Genomic DNA, 27,405 nt, shown 5'->3' with positions numbered 1-27,405 from the left:
GTTGAATTTTTGTTTTTATTTTAAAGATAACTGTGGTTTTGGTGAAACCGATACTGACTGCAAAAAAAACTAGTACATTCAACCCCCTTTCACCCAAAGGTCTCCATTTTTGACAAAATATTTGAGGTCAAAATTCATAAACTACTTGGTTCAAGATATAATGGCAATGTTGCTTTTTCAAATTTAAGCATTGATGAAGCTGCATTATTAAAGAAAATTTGTAATAACAATGTGAGGATCATGAAACCTGATAAAGGAGGGGGGCTCGTTATTATGAATAAAAATTATTATAATATTAAGATGTTCACATTATTATTTACTGATACTTATGAAGAATCTAGTATAAATGAGATGGACATCTTGTATCACAAAATTGATTTATTATTGGAAGATTTATTAATAAGCAGATTTCCCCTCGTAGTAGTTTTCTACAGGACTCCTATCATTTTTGGAATACCAAAATACACAAAAAAAAAAAATACTGATACCCCTTTTTGGCCTATTGTTGATGCAAGGGCCTCAAATACCTTTCCCATAGCTAAAATGTATTGATTACTATACTAAGAATTTATTAGACAGACATCCATCTTGCTTTAAATATTCCTGGGATTTCTTATCCAAGATATCCAATGATCTATGCAAAGATGACCTTATTTTTGTAACTAGGACTTGAATGGTTTTATCAATATTTGTGCCACAATTCTGACCTTGATCACAATACGGTTTTAACTTTAAGGTCATATCTAAACAATCCTACCTTGGTTTGTGATTTACTTTGGAGCTGACTGGTAAGAGAAGTTTTATTTGAATTTATATTTTATTTGTTATAACTGTTTTTCATTGTTTGTAGATAGGAAGGGCTAGCTTGCTAACAAGATTTACTTTGATTCATATTTTGTTGTTTTACCTTTAATTTTACCGTTGGTTGTTAGAAAGGGATAGGTTTTAGACAGGCAAGCTCTAGCTACCCAAAGGGGCCTAGACAGCTATAAATTCACACAGACCAGAAAATCCTAAGTATATCTAAACATTACAAACAGAGGTCGAATTCCACCAATGGTAACCAGATAATTTATTCTTTACCAACTGAATGAGCGCTTTCGTCTTGAATAACAAGACTTCATCAGATATCTCCATACCATTTTACTTGGTTATTTTATACCATGTGCCATTAATACATTTAAAATCCAATTAAAATTTAAAGTCATATAGTACCTTATCTATACAAACTCACAAGTGATTTTGTAATGTACTCTCTTTTCTGAATAAACTTTTTAGTATCATTTCAAACCACATTTTTTATTTACAATAATAACTTTGAAACAAATAAATAAATTGTCATACGTTGAGAGACGTGTGAATCGCTAAGCAATCAGTAAACACTTTCTCAATATCTACACTTCTAGTGCTTTTGCCAGTAGCACTGGCTTGATGGTAATATACTCATTCAAACCTGGGGGAATGCTGGATTTTAATCTTAACTGCCATTTCAATTCTTTGTTTAACAAAAGATTTTTCACATCACCCCCTCTTACATTTATTCTAACCATGTCTATTATGCCAAATTTAAAACCTTTAAACCCGGGCAAACTAAAGAATGCTTATAAAATGCACTAGCCTCCTTTTTATTTTTAATGCCGTAAGCATGTTCATACATTCTATCCTTTAGTGCCCTCTCAGTTTTTCCTACATAAAATGCTGGACAGTTTGTACACATTGCTAGATACACTATCATTCTTGTATTACAATACCCCTTACAATATCTCACTTTGCTCTGCATCCCATTTTGTAATATTGTACTGTCTGTACTGTCTTTCCTGTAGATGTTTGAACATTGCTTACAATGACCACATACGGTGGTCACCCTTTTTACACAAAATTTTGATTTTACATCTGTTCAAAAGTTCTCTTAAAATTAATTCCAGTCCTATATGTAAAAATGGGTTCGAGCCCCACCACGTTAAACAATTCTCTGTTTGTTTTAAGCATACTCCAGTTCTTCCTAATAATGTCAATGAATGTTCCTGTAAATCCATTGAACTTGGTTACACAAGCTTTTTGAAATTTCTTATTTTCATTGTTCTTATTTGTCAAACCACTAGGCTTCCCAAAAGTGGTTTATATCTAGTGCCCCAACCTCTCATTACCTCATCTGTTACAACATGCACCGTCTCTCTAGGATAGCCCCTTTCCATGAACATATTACCTAAATTGTACAACTCTTTATAAAGCTCTTCCTTATCTGAGGTCATTCTTGCAATACGAACTGCCTGTCCCTTGACAAGGCTAATTTTTTGGGCCATGGGATTATGACTAGTGTAGTGTAAATAATTATTACACCAGGTGTCCTTTCTATATATTCTTGATTGAAAACCTTGTGATGTTAAAGTAATAGTGGTATTCAAATAATTTATACTTGTTTTGTTTCACTCATATGTAAATTTAAAATATGTGGTACTCTTATGTATATGTTCCATAAAAGAAAACATTAATTCTTCTCTCCCATCCCAAAGGACAAAAATATTGTCCAAAAACATTCCTACCTTGGTTTGCGATTTATTGATGTTTACTGTTAAAAAGAAGTGTGACTGCAAGTGATAGTGAACAGAAGCTACTGCATAAAGGAATTACAAATTTTTGTCTGGCTTGCAGAACTTGTATTGTCAGAACAACTTTACTGTACTTACTTTAGTATTCAGTTGTATATTGTTCGTGTGATTTTTTTGTCATAGAAGTTGATTTAAGTTCTCTCTGAATTCTGTGGTTACTGATTTTAATTATAATATATATGATATAATATTTTATTCATTTGAAGCTGAACATGGATTCCTTAAATGAGTATGCAATTAACGATTTGCTAATGCACAAATATCTTGCATAGTGTAATAAATGCTATGCATATTTAAAGGTAACAGCTGATAATACTGGCAATCTGTGTTCCTCATGTCAAAGGTTGGATGATTTGCTTACCATTGTTAGAAATAAATCTAGACTAAATGATGATGATTGCTCTTGTGCAATTGGCATGGCTTGGAGAACTGTTGTTTCATATATTAATGACTGGACTGTGAACTAAATAATGTTAGGCATAAAACATATAGAACAAGTTTAGGAAATGATACATATATTTTCTGCAAAAATCATTCAAACCCTGTGAAACAAGACAATGCCGCTGACAAAAATGGAATTATGGATGCAAGCATTCAGCAATCTGAGGATCCAGTTTGTTTAGAAGGAAACAAAAAAGAAAGAAAGGAAAAAAAAACAACAAATAAGGAAGAAAAATAAATTGATTAATGACTGTAAAGGAAAGAGACTACGTAGTAAAAAGGACACTGCTTTATGTAACACACAGGTTACAGGGAATGCTAATATTTTTCTATCTGAAAACCTTCAGTCTACAGAAAAAGGCATCCTTTTTCCAAAACAGAAGGTAGAAAAAAGAGGCAAGGGGCAGGTGAAAAGAAGAAATCCAAATTGAACGTGGAAGTATTAAAGAACATTACTGTAAGAAAAAAGAAGAGAAAGACGGATGTTGACTACATGGCTGAAGCTGGGATTTACAATACCAGCTGGATGACAATTAAATACGCAAAGCAAACAGTGGGATTAATAACACTAATGGTGATGAAGATCTATCCTTCATAACAATTGATAGAGCAGATAATATGGTACCAGAAGCTGAAGATTCTTCAAAGATGGTGAGCAAAGATATTCTTGTAATTGGTGATTCAATTATTAGAGGAACTGATACTTATATTTACAGAGAATATAGTGAACATTTAATAGTGTTATGCTTGCCAGGAGCAAAAATAGAAGACGTGAGACTAGCCTTGGAACACCTTAATGTAAAGAAGTATGGATCTGTTTTTATTCATGTCGGTACAAATTATGTCATCTGCAAGGATTCTCTGACTGTTAGTGGAGAAATGACAGCCCTCCTAGATAGTACATCTTGTACTGGCGTTAGGATGTCTTTCACAAATCACCTATAGAAAGGATTGCCAGGTTACTGTGAATGAAAAGATTTTTTTTTTGGGTAAATACCTACATGAAAAAAATGTCCTGTTTTAAAACATGCAAATGTGTAGAGCATCCAAGCCTAGTTTTGGGCACACGTGTTCAGACAGGATGGAGTGCATTTGTCAAGATCAGGGAAGAGAATTTTTGCAGCAGATATTTTGCAATATTTGACAAACACTAGGCAGGATTTTTGCCAGGTTGAAAATTTAACAGTTCACAGACAGCAACATTTGATGCATCTCTGATGGTTGTTAATGCTAGGAGCATTAATAATAAAGTGTTTTTATTGGAAAATTTGCTACGTTCCCACAAGATTGAAGTTGTTACTGTTTGTGCAATATGGTTAAAGAACAATGACTGGAAACCAGCTCTGTCAGGGTATAAATGGTTTTACTATAACAGACATTCTAACAAGAAAATCAAGTGGAGGTGTTATGATAGGGATTAAAGATAGTTATGAGACCTGTGATTATTACACATTCAATGATAACACCAACACTAATGACTGTAACTGTGACAATAATGACAACCCTGGAACATATAACAATTGTTGGAGTGTACAGACCACCAAAGTCAAGTGCAGATGACCTAGAGGAATTCATACATTTCTAGCACGAAACACAGGAGGGAAGAATAATATTAGCTGGGGATTTAAACTTACCAGAAACATTATTAGAATAATATTAATTCAACAACATTAGTAAGGAAATTATTAACAACGTATATTCAGGAACAATTGCTTCAGATTGTAAAAAAAAACTACCAGGGGACTGAACATACTAGACATTGTTTGTGTTCCTAAAGAAATTACTGTTACTTTAAGTCAAGTTTTACCACCACTGATGTACAGTGATCATGGGGTTATAAAGGTTGATTTGTTGCTAGATAGTTCTGCCAAACTGAAATCTAAACCAATGCACAGAAAGTTAATTACAGATTATATGGAAGCAAAACAGTCACTATGTAAAACTAACTGGAGTGAGGTGTTCAGTGGAAAAAATACAAATGGAATGTGGAAAGTTTTGAAAGAGAAACTAACTGCAAAAAATCAAAAAAAATGTTTAACATCAGGAGCTAGTACACGCTCGAGAGACTTGAACCTCAGCACTGAAATAAATAGGACATGCTGGAGGGACAGATTCATAACCCAGAGGCTCCCTTCACTATGGAATAAAATCCCAGTCCAGGTTAGGCAGAGTCCCTCATTGACTCTCTTCAAGAGGAATCTTGATGAGTGGATGGGAGATCATAGGTTTACCCCGGGTATCACTTCTGTGTCACTGTTAGACAGAGGCACAGTATACTAACCTCGAAAAAGGGCATAGCAAAATTAATTTAAAATGGGTGGCGAAAGCCAAACATACTCTGGCTAGGCTTATAAATGCCCTAGGGCAGATAGCCTAGTATGAACCTATGAACCTATGAACATCAGGGGGATATATTTAAATAAGAACAAGATACCTGATTAAGGTGAGAGACAAAAAATATAAGAAATGGAAGAGAGGTCAAACTACAATTTTGAAAACTGAAATAAACATGCTGGGCAAACATATTAAGCATAGTATGAGACAAGATCAAGAAAAATTTGAAGAAAATGTATATGAAGATATTGAGCATAACAGGAAACTTTTTTATAGATACATAAGACGTGGAAGGTGTAAAGACACACAAACTGATACACAATGTGCAGACTCTAACATTTATTCTCAAACACAACAGATTATAGATATATTTACAAAATATTATACAAAACAGTTTGGCTCCACAAAGGGGGTGATAAGTTATCCTAGTGACATCTAGGTAACTGCAGAAACTGGAATCAAATTAGATTTATATTTTAAAAGAACTGCGCAAACTGGATTCAAACAAAGCACAGGGAGGAGACAGAATTAGTAATAATAATCTAAGAACACTTCAGCAAGAACTTACAATATCATTATATTTATTATTTACTAGGTCATATAAATATGGAGAGATTCCTCAAGACTGGAGACATGCACTTATTAAGCCTGTCTTTAAGGGAAACAGGAGTAGGACAAACCCAGAGTCACAAAGACCCTTCAGTCTACTTTCATGTTGTGGAAAAATAACGGAGAAAGTAATGTTGGATAAATTATTGTCAGAAGTGGATAGTTTGACACCTGAAACCATATATCAGCATGCATCTGTTGAAAATAGATTTATTACCATCTATAACATGATGTTCTATAACAATATGATAACAGCTATGAATGAAAAATTGTGCTGTGATGTGATTTATACAGATTTAACTTCAGCATTTGACAGGGTCATACACAAAGCACTGATCAATAAATTAGAACAACTAGGTATTGTACTCTTGATAAGGTGGATAGCTGCATGGCTTACAAATAGGACATGGCAAGTATCATACAGAAACTGGACAGGTGAAATCCTTGGTTACAGTCAGGGTGTCCCATAGGGCTCTCTCCTAGGCCCTTAATTGTTTAGATTGTATCTTTCAGACCTAACTTTTTCATCTGAGGTGTTCTATAGTCTATATGCAGATGACGTGAAATTGGGTAAACTGATTACATGTGTTACAGATAATGCATGTCTGCAAAAGAGCTTCACAAATTGACCATTTAGGCACATGAGAATAATATGCTGATAAATACATCAAAAACTAAGCATATGAGATTTGGGATCCATAAATTGAAAGGTGAATATTTAATACAGCACACAGTGATTGAAACTGTAGATTCATTTAAGGACCTGGGTATATGTGTAGATCCAGCTTTGAGTTTTTCTAATCGTATCAACCAATAGGTTAACAATAGTTATAGAACTATAGATTGGATTAAAAGATTTATAAAGTTTAGGAAATCAGAAATTATGAAGTCATTGTTTTTTAGTTCTATTATACCCAAACTTGAGTATGGAATAACAATATGGAAACCTTATAATAAAACAAGGATGCGTAAACTGGAAAGAGTACAGGGGAAATATACCAAGGGCATCCATGGCTGTGAAAATTTAAGTTATTATGAAAGAGTAAAATATCTGAACTTGTACAGTGTTTCTTAGAGATATCTAAGAGGAGATTTTATTCAGGTATATATGGTATTTAGAGACAGCTATCTGTGGGAATGTTTGGTGTTACCAAAAAGTGGTACAGAATCATTAGACAACCTATGTAGAAGATTCTGTAGGAATGAGAAGTGTACTAATTGGTTCTCTGAGAGAGCAGCTGATGCATGAAATTGACTACCAAATTACATTAAAGCAAGTACTTGCATAGATATTTTTAAGAACAGCCTGGACACTTATTATGGGAACAATTGTTTTGGTAAATTGGCAGGCTAGACGTACATTAATGCCTGTGCTTGAAATATTTGTATATATGTATGTATGTATGTATTCATGTAATAACCTTAATCACAAGTAACTAACGGTCTTAAGTGAGGCTTCTAAAGCTGATTTCTGGTTCTAGACTGTGTTAAGATTCAATTAAATGTATACAGAAGTAATATTTCTGTTGAAATACAAAGTCTCCTTAAATGCAATATAGAGAAATGAAACTCAGCTAAAAAGAATATTTAACTATTTTTGTTATAGTTTAATAATAAATGTTAAGTTCCATTTAAAAAAAATTCAAATTATAAACAAATTAAAGAAGACAGCAAATATACAGCAAACCATTTCACACCTGCTATACAGATGGAATGCTAGGATTTTAAGACCACCTTAGAATTTAATTAGTTTGATTACTATGATACTTTTTTTAAACATCTTTATTAAATTATCACTCAACACATAAGCAAACATACCTTAATGGAAAGAAAACAAATCACATTAACATTGTTTCCATTTACATACATTATACATCACATTTTCTTTCTTTATAACTATCATCATTTCAACATTACATAAAACTGCTCAATTCCATTCCTGCCTTCCTTTAAACCTCAATCCTCATCCTGAATATTATTTTGCATGCATTATTCCCACAATTTCCATTTATTTCTATCTAATTTGCTCCGATATATATATATATATATATATATATATATATATATATATGTACACACACACACACACACACACATACATATATATATATATATATATATATATATATATATATATATATATATATATATATGTATACACACACGTATATATATATATATATATATATATATATATATATATATATATATGCCATTATCATCCCAAGTCAGGTAGAAGACAACAGCACAAGAACATAGAATTTTTTTTGGATCCACTATGAAAAGTAGATGTATAACCCACTGAAAGTTAAGTAGGTGAGCCAAACACATTCAACAACAAAACTGCAGGTGACCCTAGAAATAAAAGCAGTTTTTGAAGGAAGGTAACCTCCCCTGCACACCCATGTGGGATAGTTTGCCCCCATATCCCCTTTTATATGTATGCAAACTGCACAAGTCACACAACTAAATGAAATGAGAAAAATCCTAAAAGGAAAATGTCTTATACAACTGCAGTCTTGTGAGTGCAAGGCAATAATGAAAACATTCAGCAACTCTCTTAGACATATAGGTATGAGAAGCTGGGATCAGGGAAACCGATTTCAGAAGTTATAATTTATCAAAAGGCAGGATTCCCCATTACTTTCAGTATTAACATAGAGTAGGCAGTGCAGTGAAACCTGTGCAAAATTTCCTGACACACCATACTCTGTAGGGGAAAAGAAACGTTTGATTGAAAAGGAAAATAAATGAAATCATTACTGGCATTACTGGCCATGGTTATCATTAGAATTATTATTATTGCTATATCTCTTATTATTGTTGATGCCATTAAGTATGGCATGCATCATGCAATTGTTACTATGTCGTGATTACATTTTATTAATTTAACCTTCATGTATTGATGTGTATTAATCTTGGCATTTACCTGGCACATCGTGTGACAAAATACTGAAAATAGAGGGCATGAAGCCATGCCTTTTAAAAGAGTTGTCTTTCTGATTTAGTAAAAGACACACAAAGTTTGTTGTCCTACTAAAGAGGTACCTTGAATGTTCAGAAACAAACGTGCAACCTGAGAGTGAAATACAGGGCCTTGTCTCAAAGACATTTGGCTAATATCAGCAGCATGTATCTGTTTTCAGCACTGACTGAAAGGTGCCATCACAACTAAAACCTCAGATCTGGATACATAAATATTACACACCATTCTGCTTCTGAGACATTAAGGTGTCAAGAAGACAGGAAGGAATAACAAATTCACAGGATGGAGAAGAAAGTAATAACTGCAAAACCCTACTTTTCCTGGTTGTGTTGCTAATCAAAGAAATAATGTACTGTGCAAATTTAAACAGCTCAGACAAATACTGGATTCCATGAATTGCGAAGACAGAGCAAAGAAATTCCAAATCCTTTCTGTCCTAAAAGATATATACTGCAGTAAACCTCAGACTTTTAGATTTCATTCATGCTTCTTACTATAGTCATACTTGGACTGCTACTGGCTGCCAGATAACAAAAAGAGAGACTCTGAAAGAGCTTTGCTGAAGACCAGCTATAGTGCCACACACTCTGGAAAAGGAACCAAAGACTGTGATATTCCATCTTACTAACCCTGGGACTAGCAAAATCCAAAAAGGTAAAGTAGAGTGTGTTAGACAGGTGCATTTAATGAGAACTCCCTGCAATGGAAGTGGACTTCAGTCTACACGAGTAGCCAGCATCAAAGTGCAAGGAATCATCTTCAGTTCTGTGGATTGTCCAAAGACATAGTGGATTGAGAGTGCAGGACTGTTTCACAGTGCTTATCCAGGATCAAAAGACTCTTAAACAAGAAAAACCTGCTCATAAAGGACCCATGGACTCTTAACCCTTGTTTGGACTGACCACTGCCTACTTTGTATACTGCACACCTTACTAGTCTTCCAGAAACTAAGGGAAAGAATTTGATGTTTTTCCTGACTTTCATGCTGTACAACAAACTCATTTTTATTTTTTGATAAAAGTCTTTCGGCTTTTCCCAGTTAGGGGTTGCCACAATGGATCCCTGGTCTGCTATTGATTGGGAGTGGAGTTCTTACAGTGTTGAGTTGCCAGCCTGGCACCCAACCTTCACAGAAGGAGCACACACACACACACACACACACACACACACACACACACACACACACACACACACACACACACACACTCATGCACCTATCTACATGTCTTTAAAGATCACGCAACTGCAGGGAGGACATGCAGACTCCGCATAGAAGGCACTCCAGCCGAGAATCAAAATGAATAACCTCTTGCTGTGAGGTGACAATGCTAACGGCTGAACCACCTCAACCAACTCATTTTTGTTTTTTTGATGCCTACCTGAAATTAAGTTAATAATTTCTTATGTGCTAATAAGTGTTATTTTTATACAAAATTCAACCTGGTGCATGTTAGCTGTTTTAATTTCTAGCTTGATTGTAACCTAGCGAAATAGGTTTGGAAAGGGGACAAATGTGTTGAGCCAGGTTATCACCACTCATAGACAAATGCATAGGTTATAATACAAAATATTACAATCCAGCCTAATAGTTCTGACAACCCACGATCATGTAACAAGCTATATTCCTGTCATCAATACACATTTTCAAAAATCAAGACCTTAATCATATAGGTATTAGCAACATAATTTTATACTGCTCTGTAAATCTTAAGCTCAAAATGTCACTTATACAATCCATAAATAATGAAATGTCAAAATGGAAAAGTTGTAAGACAGCCACCCCATTTGTGTAAGTACAGGCTGCCTGTCTTCACAGAGACCTTTTTTGACTAAGGACATGGATGCCAGCTAGACAAGGAAAGGAGAAGAAAGATTAGGCTTTAGCCAGTTTGCTTCTTCTAGGGCAGTGGGTTAGAGGAATGACCCTAGGTACATGCACCTTGTTAATGATGTTTGGTGCAGGCTAAGCACCTAGCAGGGAAGTCCTGTTCACAAGGTGAAGCAGTGTTTTTGAGAGGGTTACACAGCCTGTATAAGCAAGCATCATCTCCTTTCTAATTCCAATGTATATCTACTCCTTGGGCACTGCCTGAGGAAGGAGAGGGAAACTGATGGTGTGTATGTATGCAGGCGGGCGCGCTCACATGCGTGTATAAAACACTGTTAGTTTTGAAAACTCCCAAATGTTGACTTAAGCTTTGTTGACACAAGTGAGAGAAAAACAGGCGTATGGTACATTTACTGAGAAAAGCAGGGGAGAGAAATTGATAGAAGTAAGGAAGTGAGTGAAGAAGGGACAGTAAGGAGGTGTAAGGTATGAATAAGTATTTGTTCACATTTAGGGATATAATTTATCCTGGTGTTGACCAAGATCAGAGAAGCTTTTGGCCTAGTAAGTCTTTCAGAAAGATTTTGATGGATGGTAGGGAGGGTACTGACCTGATGGATACAGGTAAGGAGTTCCAGGCCTTAGGTATGTGGACAGACAGGAGTTTTTGGTAACTGGAGTGTACTAACTAACTGGGAACATAGTTACATAGATTGTTATTTAGTGCTGGACAAGCTGATGGATGCTGGATAATTTTAGAGGTGGTAAGAAACTGTGTGTATGTTAGTTGATGTGGTAGTTCTAACCAATTCAGGCTTTTTAGTGCTATACAGTGATGGGGTCTGAAAAAGATACATACACACACACACATACACACACACACACACACACACACACACACACACACACACACATATATACATATATATATATATTCATTTGTGTTACATATAAAAAGGCAGTCTTATATGGCATAAACATATACTGTACCAGAGTTTGACATAAGTAATGTGTACTTCTCAAATCTCTATGAAATGTGTAGCTCCATTCCATAAATCACAAATCTAACAATCTTTTTATAATATTTTCTGGTCTTTGCTTTACTCCATTCCACATTTCCGCTAGCTATTATTCTCACTCCAGGGTTGTACCTGTTATTGGAAAACAGGTAACCACCTGTGAACCAGCTACTGCTCTTTCACAGAAGTGTAACATAAGAGGGAAATAACAGCAGCATCGCATGTGAGGGTTAGAAGCGCAGACTCTCTAACCTGCATTCAATTCTTTGTAAAGTTTAAGTTTTATTTGGAAACATTGGCATTCATTCCATTTTAGCATGTTTCAGGCTTTTCATACTTAGGATTTAGTGCACTTTGTTCTCTTAGGTTCCATAGTCTCAGATCCTTGATTGCATATGTTGATTTTACCAAGTCAGTACCTTTTACAGTAAAACATTGCTCCATAGTATACAAGTTATTTTTTAAAGAGTTTTATTTTTATCATTATCCCATATTTCATCTCATTTGTTTTTGTATTGACTGTTCATACCAAGAAGCCCCCTGAACGACCTCAGTAGTAATACATGGTAACCCTAACTCTAACTCTGTTCCTCGCCCTAAACATAACACCACCATTATATTGGAATATGAGGTTTTAGTGTTATGGAAGGCTTTTAGTTGAAAGATAGCAAAAGGAAATCGTTTTCTTTTTACAATTTTGTATAGTTTCTGTTTATGGTTTTCAGTAATGCAAATTCTTGAAAGGTTTTGCTGTTGTATTGTATTTAGCGTTTTATATTTTGAACATTCCTATTACAATCACATGTGTACAAACATGTGCATGTATGTGTGTGTGTGTGTGTGTGTGTGTGTGTGTGTGTGTGTGTGTGTGTGTGTGTGTGTGTGTGTGTGTGTGTGTTTTATGTGTATAAGAAAAAGGACACAAGAATGATACACAATGAAATGAGTAGTACAGGCTGCATGATACGTGGGGGTGGGGTGTCTGAAGGGCTCAAAATGCTGTGCAGGGGCTTGGCTCAGGTACTTTGTCATGAGAGAGGATGCTAGCTCTGTAAGACTTTTATGGGAGAATTTGGGGAGCTAGAGATGATAACTGAATGGCTAGTAAGGATAAAAAGGGCAGAGCAGGGCAGGTGAGTAGGAGGAAGGGGGAATAGGAGCAATACATTTGACTGAGCAGAAAAGTTAGGGGGAGAAAGGCAGAGTATAAGAAGCTACTGGAAGGAGTATAACTAAGGTGAATGAAGAATGTGTGACAAATGCATCCAGGAGACAGAGAACAAGGAGAAAGAATCCAAGATGGAGGGACAGGTGCAAACAGCACTGACAATTGATGAAGGGAAGACAGTGCCAATGGTAGCTATGTAGGGGGGTGGGAATGGTCAGCAGCCAACCATGGAGTAGTGAAGACTTTGCGCTCTCTAAGCCCTAGTGAATAATTGTGGTGTAGTATATGTTAACTGGAATCAAACAGTAGCCTAATATCATGGAAGTTGGTGGGTCTCATTTTCAGATCAAGAAATAATGAAAACATTTTTTTGAAAATGATAGAAACTATAACTGTCAAGACGCATGGTTTACGGTGGTAGCTGGTCAGCCAGCAGGCGATACTGCCATGCAGTATTCTTAACATGAGGGATTCCCTGCCAAGGGCAGACAGACATCTGGCCAATATACCAAAGCCACTATTATCTTCAGCTATTATATTCATCAAACCATTTCTTCTCATTTAGAATACTATGCCCCACAACCAGTCTTCACCAGTATGTAAAAAGTTTTACTAGCATCTCTCTACCATGAGCATAGTTTTGTGACACTGCTCACCCCCTACATCTATACTTGTAATATAAACCCTATAATAGCCATATATATATATATATATATATATATATATATATATATATATATATATATATATATATATATAAAATGTATGTCCCTCTTAACCACAGTATTAACATTTTTGCCTTAATTATTTCCTTCCTTCATCTCCATTAAGCACTAATCACATGATCTATTATCTGTTTGAAAAACCCACTAATACATATCTTCAGATGTTCAGTGTTCAAGATCTACTAATAAAGAAGTATTTTTATACTGTAATGTTTGCCTTTATTTCATATGAATGCAATCTAATTAGCAAATGAATGTGCAATTGTTAATGTATATTACTGAATCTCTGTTTAAAAATTATTGCAGTATGTTTTGGAGTTTTTCTCCCTGGGCCTCTGATAGAAAGGAGTTTTGAATAAATCCATTATGACAAACCCAGTAAACAAAAGCAAAATAAAATAAATAAAACATAAAAAATGTTCCAGAGTTTGGTATAATCTGTGCATTTAATAGTTAATGGAAGAAATGTAGACTGCTTACTTAGCCAAAAAACGAGGAGCATTGTGTTTCTGTTAAACCAAGTTTGCTAACTAATCACACACTGTATTGTATACTTTGATCTGCAGAGAAAATATCTGCCTGACTGATTTTCTGTCAAATTTATGCCTCTGTGGATGTAGTAAGAGTGCAAGCATATTGTAACTTAGCCATTTAGGTTCATACGTTGGTACTAGGCTACTGGCCCTAGGGCCTATACAAGCCTATCCATAACAATCCCCTGGCTATTTCTTCCCACAGTATTCACTTCCCATTTTGACCAAAGTGTAGTATGTATGATGTTTTGCTGACATGGTACATCAACTAAAGAATAAGAAAAATGTATTTTATGTATCAATGCTTAGTTATCTCCATTAAATATTTAAGACAAACATATAATTTAACAAGTGTGGTGGAAAACAGCCATATTGGGGCATCTATCCTCTAAGACTAAAAGCTAAACTCATTTTATAAGATGCTCATAACTATTAGGGGGTATAGGGATTATCCTTGAAGTTTATTCAAGTAGGGTGCATATGTGATGGGCTACATTTGACTTACATAAGATACACACTGTGAAATAAGGCCTTTAATGTGTAGTATATGTTGGCTGATTAATAACTAATGGGAACTTGATGTAACTGGGAGGGCCCAGGGACTCTATCAGTATTAGTTGCACGTTTATGTTGGATTACAGACAAGTTACATGGTAGACTGCTTGTTGACAAGAGTACAGTTTATTGGTTCTTTACGGTTGCAAACACTTTGTAATGTAGGGCTGAATCTTCTAATCTAGTTTATGGCTATTGATCGTGTTATTTATAGATATGTACCAACCTTAGTATTTGAAGTTTTTGAGTACAGTCCAGGGCAGTCTGGTAGCACAAGATATAGAGGTAGATGACAAAGGCTAGTTTACGTTATGTAGTGAAACAGTGGAGACCAGACGGGGAAGGCTGGCTCCTTGAAGGTGAAGGTGCTCATTTTTAGGAACTGGAGATGTGAACAGTGGAAGGGTAAACAGCAAAATTCCATGCAAGAAACAGGTACAACTTACTCTGAGTGCAAGCAGGCTCAGTTTGCCAGGTATAGATCCAGGAAGGGTCAGGTCTATATTATAAGATCGACGTTTGCAAACATCGAACAACATATGGTCAAACACCATATGGTCGATGTCTTCAATCGTCGACCTTATAAAAAGACAAAAAAAAAAGTACCCTAACGGGTTTAAGCTGGGGGACAAGCCCCCCTTCACCCCTCACACCCCCGCTACTTAAATATACCAACTACGAGACCGTACTACATTGCAGTAAACAGAAATCTCCCCTTATGGAGATTTCTGTTTACACGCTCGAGATTCTGAGCGTTCGATATTCTCGTGTCGACAATGTCAGATTCAACATTGTCGGCTTTCGAGAATATACTATAGACCCAAAGGGTCAAGGAATCTGTATAAATTTAGTCTGGGAAGAGGAGAAGGATGGTAAACCTCCAATTATAGTAGTGTCTAGGAGGAAGAAGGGAATATATGGGAAAGATTGCTGACAGTATTACACACAATGCAGGTGGTATAGGACATCTGGTGAAAACAGAAAGATAAATAGGATACTGCATAGAGAAAGAGGAGCTGTGATTTTGCTTCAGTAAACAAAGCTGAGAAAAAAGGAAGCATGGAAGAGGGAAAAGACAATGGTTTATTGCTGGATGTAGTACAGTGAAAATGGGAAGGAAATGGGGTATGAAGATTCCAATACAAAATAGTTTAACACATTGGACGGTGCAGTGGTGCAGTGGTACCATTGTCACCTCTCAGTAAGAGGGTCTCCATTTTGATTCTCGGCCGGGGTGCCTTCTGTGTGGAGTCTGCATGTCTTCCCTGCATTTGTGTGGGTTTCCTCTGGGTGCTCCAGTTTCCTCCCACATCACAAAGACATGTATCTGGAGCATTTCTCCCCAGGTCTCCTTTGAAAATTGGCTTTGTTCCAAGTTGGACTTTCCCGGTAAACAAATGTTAAATGAATATAAATAAATAAATAAAAAAGAGTAAAAGTTTGCAATATGCAGAAAGTGTCTGTAGGGAGGTGGGTAATAGTGGGGTTAGAGTGTTTTGAGAAGAAACTGAGGACTGGCAATTTTTACGGTCGAAATAAAGACTCCTCCCAATTTTTCAAGCTATTTTATGAGACAAGGTATAGAACTGCTAGGGGAGAAGAGCTTGAAATTATTGGAGGGGATTTCAGAGTAACTGTAGATTTCCTGTGGAATAGAAAATACGGAAGTATGGAGAAGAAGAGAAGAGTAGGAAATTACAGCAGGTACTGAAAGTGATTCGAGTAACGATGGTGATTATGATGATGATGGATGGATGAAAATATGGAGAAAGATGCACAAAGGAAAGCGGTATATATTTTCTCCAAAGGGGAAAAGAAACAGTTGAGTAGACTTGGTGGTTAAGGAAGTGGAAATAGGAGATAGGAATCTGTTGAATCATGCTTTAGTGAGGCTGCAGGTTCAGATGAAGGAAGAAGGGGGAAAATATGATGGCGATGGATATGCTGGTTGTGCAGTGGTGAAGACAAGAGACCAGAACGTGAAAGGATGTTGCAGGAGGTGATGAGGCTGAACCCAGTACATGAAACAGATAAGAAAAGCATGTGGTGGGGTGCTGTTAAGTGTGTATGGAAAGGTCAGAGTATGCCATTGGAGGAATTTTGGAGAAGCCAGGAGAGCAGTGAGGTGAGAGAACTGTAATTGCGATTGAAGAGAATATTGAAGGAGCTGTAGAATAGACAAGAAGGATAGAGGTGGTTAGAAGTACTTATAAGGAAGAAAATGTAAAGTCTCAAACATTGGGGGAGATGCTATAGTTGTACATAAAAGACTAGTAGATATGACAGATATATGGTGGTACATAGGGAGTAGTCAGGAAGGCTTTTGGTATAGAAGCTACAAAAGATAAAGCACAGCTAGAGTACAGAAGGGTTGACAGAGGACACCGACACTGTTAGATATGACAAGGAAAGTATCACAAAGGCAATGTGGAACATCTGTAGTTAAATATATTTGCTTAGTGAACTGTGAAAAGATGATGGGGAAAAGTGATAGGTACTTCAATGCACAGGTGAGGGGAAAAGCTAGGAGAGCGGAACAGCCTGACAAGACTGTTTGAGGTAGACAGAATATGGGGCTGTTTGAAGGACAGAAAGACTTCAGGGCAAGATGGATTATGTGAAGATTTCTACAGGAGATGGGAAAATAAATAAGAGAGATGTCAGAATAGCATACAATTCCCCATCCAACTGTCTTGATCTCGATATTAAACTGAAGAAAATTTATTAACAATTAATTTTCTATTTTTCCAGGACACATATATGCACTCTCCAAATATCCCAACCATTACCTCTCAACTTCTTAGCACAAGACATCTGGACAAAGCCTAAAATAATGGGGGGACAAAGGCCCAAAAATAGGAACACTTTTTAAATATTGCTTTCACAAACCTAGAAAGTTGCTAGTATAACAAGATTTGTGCCAACATGCATTTTCTGAAGGAGATGAAGTCTGATACTCAAATGCATGTCATTATCTAGTAACTTTAATCCTTAGATCATCCCAGTGATTTGTCAAAAATATAATTTTTATGAACAGACCAAAAATATGAGGCAAAAATCTGGATATGCTGCGAAAATCTGTACAGTTCAGAGGTATGATCTCAATTTTCCCAGGAAACATACTTAACATATATACCTTATTTTTAATAGATAAATTGAAAGCTTTCCACTAATTTATTTCATCCAGAATTTCAGTCTATTGTTCTGATATTTTTCTGGTTTAACCAAACCCGATTCTTAATATCCTTATCTCATTTCTAGTAAATATATTACATTTATCTTCTTTGTTTTCACCCAGCTCTTTATTCTCTGACTTATTTAACCTTAATCCAGCTTTACTTAACCACCCTTCCATCCTAGTCACAGTTTCTCTCATCCATACTCATAGCTCTCAACCTTCCATCTCCAAAATGAGGAACACTAGCCCTCGTAATGTGGAACAAATGGGCAAAATGTGGAACAGATACTAATGGCTTACTAACAATTTCAACTAGGAAGGCTATAGGATGGTTAAAATATGCTGGTTTTACTTATAAAGAAGATATTTTAATGATTTAATGTGATTAATTTCTATTTACCATGGATTTCATTTAAAAAATTCCTAACACTGAATGTGGGACAGAGTCTTTCAATGTGGAACTTTGAGGAACATGAACTTTTTAGGACCCCAAATGAGGTACGTTCCTCGTAATGAGATACCCTTAAGAGGTATGTCCATACTATATTTGTTGTTACAGTAACTAAATAATTTGTATATGAAAGACATAAAGGCATCATTACACCTTTTTTTCAGTTTCCATCCTGCTTCTATCAGTTCACCAAAATATTTGTATTTTGCATTCATTACTAAAGCATTAAATACTTACTCATTGGACACTCTGTTTCACACTTTTTTAAAATCTTTTTCTTTCCCAATCAACCATTTACCATAGTCTTCCCCAAGACACATCACAACACTTCTTCAATACTTTTATTATTTTTCTCCCAACCATATAATCCCCCAAAATATCCCACATCGTCTCATAAATTATCAAGTCAAATTCTTTTGATTCATCACATACAACCAACATTACGTCTTTATTATCTTATGGTATCTATTACTTCTTTTATGATTGTTTTGACTTTATTCTGTAAACCTCTTCCCCTATCACTTTTTCCAGACCATTCTCCATTCTTTGTTGCATTATTTTCATTAAGATTTTATAATCGGTATTTCCCAGTGTTATTAGCCCCAATTCTTAATATTTTTTGTCATCTACCTTCCATATAAATTGAATCATCTCAGCACATTTCTTTTCATTGTCTAATCATTACACTAACCATTTGTTCAATATTTTCACAAACACTACTTTTTACATTACACTCATCCCCTTATAATATCCATAACTTGACCCATCCAAGCCAAGTGATAATTCCGCTTTCCTTTTTTTTATAACTTCTTTCAATTCAGTTCTTTCTTCTACTCTATCCAAAAATGTCTTTACTTTCCACTTCCCCTTTCATCATCTTCCTTCCTATACAATCTTTCTATAAATGTACTACTATCTCCAGAATTTCTCCTTATTTACATTTTACTACCCCATTGTCATCTGCTACTTCATCCATCCTACCCTTCCCTCTTTTTACCTCCTTTCCTAAAAAAGAGGAAACACCTTCCTTCTTTCCCTTTAGAAAATATATATTATCTTATTTTTATTTTATTTTTCTCATACAGTTTTTCTAATTCTGTTACTCTGTTATTTTCTGCTTCCATTCCGTTTTAAAATATTTCACCATGTTTTTCTTATTCCGTTTTACAGTTTTTTTATTTCTTTCTGTTTCCAAAAAGTCTTTTATATTGCTCTAAACACTGCAACTAAAATGACACTTGTCACTACTTATCTCCCCACTCTTCTTTATGGTGCTCCCATCCTTACTAACCTCCAGGTTTCACAAAAATTAAAACTTAAACAATGCTATAACAAAGTTGCCAAATTTGAGCACATACCCCTTTCAGAACCCTCCAGTGTATAGCAGTGAAAAGTTTCAATTGGTTAAAACTGCCACATCAACTAACATATACACAACTTCCTACCATCTATAAAATTATCCAACATCCATATTCTTGTCCAGCACTAAAAACATTGTACACATCTATGACCCCAGTCGGTCACTGTGAACTGGTGACCAATAATGCCTGTCTGTCTACAAACCTAGCAAATTTGCTGGGTATTGTCTGTTCTTGTACAAGTTTGCTAAGGCATGGAACTTCTTACCTGTATCCATCAGTTTAATACCCTCCCGCCCATCTTTCAAAACCACTCTGAAAGACTTCCAAGCTAAAATCTGGCTCTGTTCTTGCTCAAATCCAGGGTAAAGTATATCCCTAAATGTGAAAAGGATCTTTTCATTCCTTATACTTTCTTACTCTCTCTTCTTCATTTACTTCCTTACTGTTATCTAATTCTCTTCCCCGACTTTCTCTCTAAATACATTAGCCATAAGAAGCCATACATAACCCATAAGCTTGTTTTTCCCTCACTTCATACTGCAATTTCTATTTCTATTAGACTAACTTACCTTTAATTTCTCTACAGACTGTCTAAAGTTTCTCTAAATATTAAATGATTGTCATACACCTTGAATCGATTTTAACCAATATTTTTACATTGTGTAATTTGTTATAATTATTTAAACTGTAGATGTTTTTGTTTTATTTTTGAAGATTGTAAAATTATTGTTCTTAAAATATTTTGTAATAATTTGAAGCTTTTCTTGCTGAGTCTCTGCTGAAATTGGACTTCTACCCAGTCAGACTTTCCTGGAAATCAAATATCAATAAATAAATACATACATACATGCTCACCATTTTGTCCAATTTTCATAAAAAACTCTCACTGTCATATGTTCCTTCCATAGTTTTCTACATTCTACTTTAATTTTTTTCTTTTTACTTACATCCTCTGTTAACCATTTGATTATTTTACCTTCTTTTATGGTCTCTTTCATTATCACCTAACACAGTCCATATTGATCTATGGCTAAAAAATCTAGTCCTTCAACTTCACTTGCCACGTCCTTCTTATCGGTTGAATACATAATGTTATCTATTACTGCATCACTTATTTTATCATCTTTACATCTTATGTTATTTTCCATTTTTTATCTTACATTTAAAGCCCCCATTCACTGCTACTGACAAGTTTACTATCACTTATTTTTAGTTCTTCAAACATTTTTTCTGACATGTTTGTATATGCAAATATTATTACTCTTCCACAATTTCCATTTTATCTCAAATCACATATCATCTCAGGTCCAGGTACCACAGAAAATGAAGTTTACATCACATGGGATCATCCATTACCAATAGTTCAAAAGAAAGATGCTAGAAAAATGGATATAGTAATCCCTGAAAAGAAGATAAAAGTAGAATTGATCATTGAAATTGCCACACCCAGTGACTACGGTGTCTTGTATAGAGAGAGAGAGAGACACAAAGTCATAAAATATCATGATCTGCAGGCAAAAACAAGAGCAATGTGGAAGAAAGGGTTCTATATTACATGATCGAATGTTTAGTTGATCGAACACCTAAACATCGACCCATAAATGTCGAAGTCTGACAATCGCGAACAGCCAGCCCCCATGTGGGGGGGGGGCAAAGCCCCCCACTTGATTAGTGCTTTAAGATTTGTTTTGGTCCAAACAATTTTAGTAAATGGCCATTCACGGTTTTAAGGGATCGACATTTAGGTGTTTGATCACCTAAATGTTCGATCACGTAATATAGAACTGAAGAAAGATACCCAGACAGCTCCAATAGTAGTAGGCGCAACGGGTCTTATAAAAAGAATCTACAATCATATTTAGATGTTACCAATATATGTAACCCTGTACATGTTACAGGACTCATTACTGGGCACCCCTTCATTTAATTTCTGATAATATTCATATTTAGTCCCAATCCGTCTAAATAATCCCTTTCCCTTTTTTGTATCTTTCCTCTGGTTCTTAGTTTTGTCTATATGCTTCTCATTCTTCCTCCAATAGATTGAACTTCTTTCTTCCCTTGTTCTTTCTCATTTTCTGAATCACCATCTTCCTCTGCTTTAACTGCCACCCATCATATTTATTTCTGATTGTATCTGAATGTCGTCTACCATTATTCCTTCCCCTTGCAGATTTTCTTCATCTTGAGTCATATTTCTGCTATTTCTTTCTGCACGTACATTAGTGATTTCACTTTATTCTTGAATATTGTTTTCTGTATATTGTCTTTCCCCCTCTCAATTTCTTTTTCATTTACATATTCTTTTTTCTATTATTGGACATTCAAACCAGAAATAGCTAGAATCATTACATTTCCTTCAAAAATGTTTACAGGTCCTAGCTTTATGGCCTCGCATCACACATCTTTTTTTTTTTTTTGCATTCTTGAACCAAACATTACCAGCTTCATTATCTTACTGCTCTTGTAGCAACTGTCCCATCATAGCACTTCAGCTCACATCAGCTCCTTCACTTGGTTTACCTTCCTTCATTATATTCTTCATCACCTCTGCATCCAAGCCACCACTCTCCAGCTCCATAACTTGGATTTAATTTCTCTCTTACTCTCTCTCTCTCCCTCTCTCCAAGAGTTCTCCAGCAGCAGTGTTTACTCATTCCTTCATCTTGGAATTCTTCAAGCACTAGTGACAGTACTCTGATGTCACTTAGTACTTGAAAACAACAGGGGAAGTTCTGCAGTGCCCTGACCAAACGTCCTCTACTCAGTAAAGTCACCACCTTAGGTCTCTCCTAAAAGGAGGACACTCACCTAAGAGGACTACATCAGTCAACAAAAAGTAAATAAATTAATGTCGTACATACAAAAACTGACAGTGGTGGTAGTAACACAAATGAGGGTCAAAATGGTACTAGTAATGAGAAGGATAGGACTATAAACAGGCTACAGGGTGTAGTGAGGACACACTGCCAAGCTGGCTCAGAGGGAGATGCAACTAAAATTCAGTTACTCCATGACTTATACAGTTTTTTTTTGTAAAAGTTTTTAACGCAATAACAACTGTTCCCAGAATCAAGCTGAAAATTCAAAGGCTTTGTTAGTTTCATTTTCAACAATAATGTTTTATGTTCTTCGTATTTAGATAACACACACTCTGTATAAAGAAAATGTCTGCTCTGAATCTCCCTGCTTCCTTCCACAGCATGATCACTATGCAAATAATAAGCTGTACATTTTCATTCCATTTCCTCACTTAACTGAACACTTTATTTCTTAAAACCATTCTTTTTCTTATTCCTTCAAATCAGAAAGTACATCTTTTTGTTTTTACCCATTGGACCTAGGTGTCCTCCAAAGTGTGTATATGCGTATGTTAGAAAACATTTCCTATTTCCAGGAAGTGAAACTGTTCCTCTCCAGGGAAGAATATTTTTGTTACACAATATTAAAAAAAAAAAAAAAAAAAAAAAACAATATACATACTTGACATATGGATTCAGAAAATGACAATCTGCTCGGCTAACAAAACTGTGTAAGTTGAGCTATTCTCAAAATGACTCACACAAAAAAATTCATGAAATTTAATAAATATAACATATACTGAGTTGTGCACTGAACAGATATTACCACATTCTTATATTTAATGATCTGGGTGTGAGGCAATATCTGTTCAGTACATTCCTCAGAATATGTCATTGATTTCATATATTTATGCATGTATGCTATATATAATTAAATTCACTTTCTATTCAATAAAAGCAAACAAAATGAAAGTATAATAATATAATGTGTGTGTAACATATACTATTACAGGTGCATATATTTTCATCGAGTGCTTTCCTTGATGGGGAATGAGCCGGTGCAGCTGATTGAAAATCACTTGTTTGAAAAGTACCAGCTTTTTATGTTAGACGTCACAGTACAGTAGGGAATGGGAGATGTGCCCTTTCCCACTGTAGTAAGATTTTAGAGTTGGAATATATAAATAGCAGGGTGTGTGGCAGTGCAGGGGGTCTTGCCCCCCTTTAAAAATATTTGTTTTATTTATTTTTTGACCCTTTGTGGATCAATGTTTTTTGAAGTTGATGTGGTCACATTGATGATTTTGAGATCTACGATTTGTACTGTCGATTAGTCTTTATATTTCCAATATTACATATGCACAGAGTTTCATACATATGTTTCCTGGTCTCCTAACTAATCATTTTTATCCTAAATAGTGCGTGATATCCTCAGTCTTTCTCCTAGTGTATCACCTTCATTCTGGAGTGTCACATTCCATGTAGTCTGTATCCCTTTTTGTAAAGAACTAGGTAAGGTAAATGCGGAGACATTTACTGCAAATCAATCCGAATGTAATAAAAATTTATCAAACATTCATTGTGATCATTCTTTTACTGAAAAGCAAACATCATGACTTAAAATTCTCAAGTCTATGTTGTGTATGCCTGCTCATTAAAGATCTGCAATACCCAATTTGGAAAAGCACAGCTTCATAATAAAAAGATCTCCTTACTGGTCTTCTGCAGATCTGTAACTATGCAGTCACAAGGCAGAATGTAGTTAGTGCATATGTGGTCCACAGATGTTCCACAAGGCTTAAATTCTGTATCTGTTAACTGTCCAAGACAGCCAGCACATGATTTTCTGCACAAGGAAGGCACAGACAGACAGGCAGACATGCACACACACACACACACACACACACACACACACACACACACACACACACACACACTCTGCAATCTTACTACAGCATATTGTAAAGCTTACCAGTGTTTTAAAAAATTGATTTGATTTCCTTCTTGACTTCTTTTCTCCTTCTTTTTCATCAAAATCATTTGGAAAGACAGCCTGCATTTGCCTCGGGGGTATACTGTGAATATCAAGGCCAGGACCATTTACCACTGTTAGTGTTCCAGCTTTGTGAAAAAAAGGGAAAACAAAAATATGATAAGGTAAGTATGACCTGTTTTTTTGTTTAGTACCTTTTTCTTCTATTACCTAGATCTCAAGTTTATTTGTAAATTTATTTTCATTTTTATTTGCTTTTATTGGCAAGAAAGATGCTTTTATTGGCTAGAAAGAAAACTTAATTACTCTGTTACAATATTAGAAAACAGGTAAATACTTACACTATTGCTCATATACGTTAGAATCAGATACAAATAGTAGCAGCTCAATCTAGCAAAATAACAGTATTAGCTTAAAAAAGGATGCCTTGTTTGGAAACAAACATTTTGATTGTGTAAATTAATCAGATTAACTCTACTGAGGTTTAAGCCATCTATTGTCTATTGACCAAACTGCTTTGCTTGGACAGACTTTCTGGTGGATGGCATCTGTTGAAATTAATTTTTTAAAACTTATTTCGCTCTACGGCTTTTCAGTCAACAGGCCTTAAGCAGCAATTGTACAAATAGCATGAGTGTGTTTTCTTATTGTTTCAGAGTTTTTTAGATAAAGGTTCATGGGTAGTCACTAAGCATGGTGTCCGAGACCACTGATAAGCTTAGTCCAAGTTTTCAAGTACCCCACAACACTGTGTCTATTTACGTGACTTGCTCAGTCACACAGTAAGCAAATAGAGGGTAAGGAAATCAAACCACTGACTTCAGGAAGCAGGTCACTGCCTTTACCATCTGCAGTAATTACCAGGTAGAAGAATACTTTGAGCCCATAGGTCTCACACCCACATATATGGCATCATTAGTCAAGCACATAACCACTACATCGTAGTAGTCCAAATAGCTTGGTTCTTCTAAGCACCATATATATAGATCAATGGGAAAAAGTCACTACACAGTGTACTGCCAAATTTCTGTATTTACTTGAACAGCAATAAAAAAGTGTTTATTATTTATCTGTATTTTTGTAAAGGAGAGTTAATGTTTATAGCACAAGATTACTTGGAAGAAAGCTAAGGACACTGCTTTGTGATGGGGTTATCAGCCATAATGAACCTGCAGAGATGTACACCCATTCTGCTTCCTGTACCTTGCGATTTGAATTCTAGCATACTATTCTTCTTCAACTGCTGGCACTGCTCACCAGGATGGGTGGTGCCAACAGCATAATGACCCATCCTAGCAGACTCACCCTAGGCATATTCCTTGGTTAGGGGGCATCACACCCAGAGCCATGACTATGTAAACTGGCACCGTAGGCATTTCCCAGACTGGTGCCTCCTTAACCCAAAGATAAGGACCAAAAACAGTCCTCTCACAAGTTGAGGACCAGAAAAAAAAAATGTAGCAGCTTACTGCAGTTATAACAAACATGTTCATTTAAGCAGCCACAATATGTAACATGGACCTTTAAATGAATGTTAGTATTCTCTTGTACTTGTGTAGGATTGCCAGTCTTGTGCCAGTTGTGCCCTCTGACAACTTGTGTCCAGGGCAGCCACTCCATTTGCCCTGCTCTGCCTGTTGGGGTGACTGTAACTTCCAAGCAAGTACTCAGAAAAATCCCTCTGCAAGAAGAATAAGAAAATCTTGATCTCCCAGCACAACAAGCAGGACCTCTGCAGTTCACAATTCTTAAGGAAGCCATGACCACCACATTGCTCTATATGAAGGGCAAACATAGCAGCTCTGTGCACACAGCCACATATTCAGATATCACAAGATTAACCCATAGCTGAGCAAAAGTCAGCTATCAAACCAGCATAGTGCAGTGACATGGCATTATGTGTACATGAGCATATGGATCAAATGTTTCTTTATAGCCATATTGAGCATGGTTAGCACCAGCTGGGCTTGGTTGCATATTATATTCTAGATGTGATTCAGAGACAATGGTATTAAACTAACTCATTAGCAAAACCACCATGTTATGAAGTTCTTACTGGTGTGATGCAAAGTGTGAGCACCAATCTGCACAGGAATGCTTACACACAAACATTAGGGGAGTACACACTTTACAAACTAACTCCCTGAAAGCACATATACAAATAATGATGGCAGGAAATCTGACTGGTAATGTAACCACACAGTGTATTCAACATTTGTGGTCTGTGTGTTGGGAACACAGCACAATGGCATGGCATTCTCACGTCTAGCTGTGGTGGTTGCAGACCATGGACACTGGACACCAGAAGAATGAAAGGATACAAGGAGCATACAGGCACCTGTACACAGATGTAGGCATATCAATGCACTCTAATGGGAAGGAGGGTAACAGTGTGACATATTACTACATGAGCCCAATATGCAGATGCAGGAAGGGGTGTAGGAAGACTATGCACATTGCAGCACAGTGTACATGGGGAATTGTGCACAGCCATGCAGGGGCCTGCAAATCTACTGCAGATTGAGGAAAGAGAGACAGTGACTGACCTATCCAGTGACTGAAATTTGTAGTAGCCCACAGGTGCACAGGACTTGCAATGGGCTCAAGAGAAAGGCAGTGGCTGGTAAATGTTCTGGGTCAGGAAAAAAAGGTATTACTGTACACCTTTTGCACGCATGGCATGTACAGCCAGGGCAAGGGTACCATCATGGGCAAAGATGTACAGGACCAGGGGTTGCAGAATGTGGTACAGAATAGGAATAAAGTGGGTGGTCATAATTGCTGTTTGCAACAGGTATAGCAAAGGGTACCTAA

The 27,405-nt window shown here is 36.0% G+C and overlaps 1 protein-coding gene across 1 annotated transcript in view; it reads right to left on the bottom strand.

The window, feature by feature from the left end:
* Window positions 1-27,405, bottom strand: part of DOCK2 (dedicator of cytokinesis 2) — a 4,134,711-nt gene that overhangs the window by 34,569 nt on the left and 4,072,737 nt on the right. The window contains exon 51 of the mRNA XM_044069535.1: window positions 24,571-24,719. Coding sequence (XP_043925470.1) covers window positions 24,571-24,719 — 149 coding nt within the window. The remainder of the gene's footprint in view (window positions 1-24,570; window positions 24,720-27,405) is intronic.

Source organism: Protopterus annectens, chromosome 4.part0, assembly GCF_019279795.1.
Source record: "Protopterus annectens isolate FY-2018-M chromosome 4.part0, PAN1.0, whole genome shotgun sequence".
Classification (NCBI taxonomy): domain Eukaryota; kingdom Metazoa; phylum Chordata; order Ceratodontiformes; family Protopteridae; genus Protopterus; species Protopterus annectens.
The sequence above is the reverse complement of the archived record's forward strand: the minus strand, read 5'-3'. Positions and strand labels throughout refer to the sequence as shown.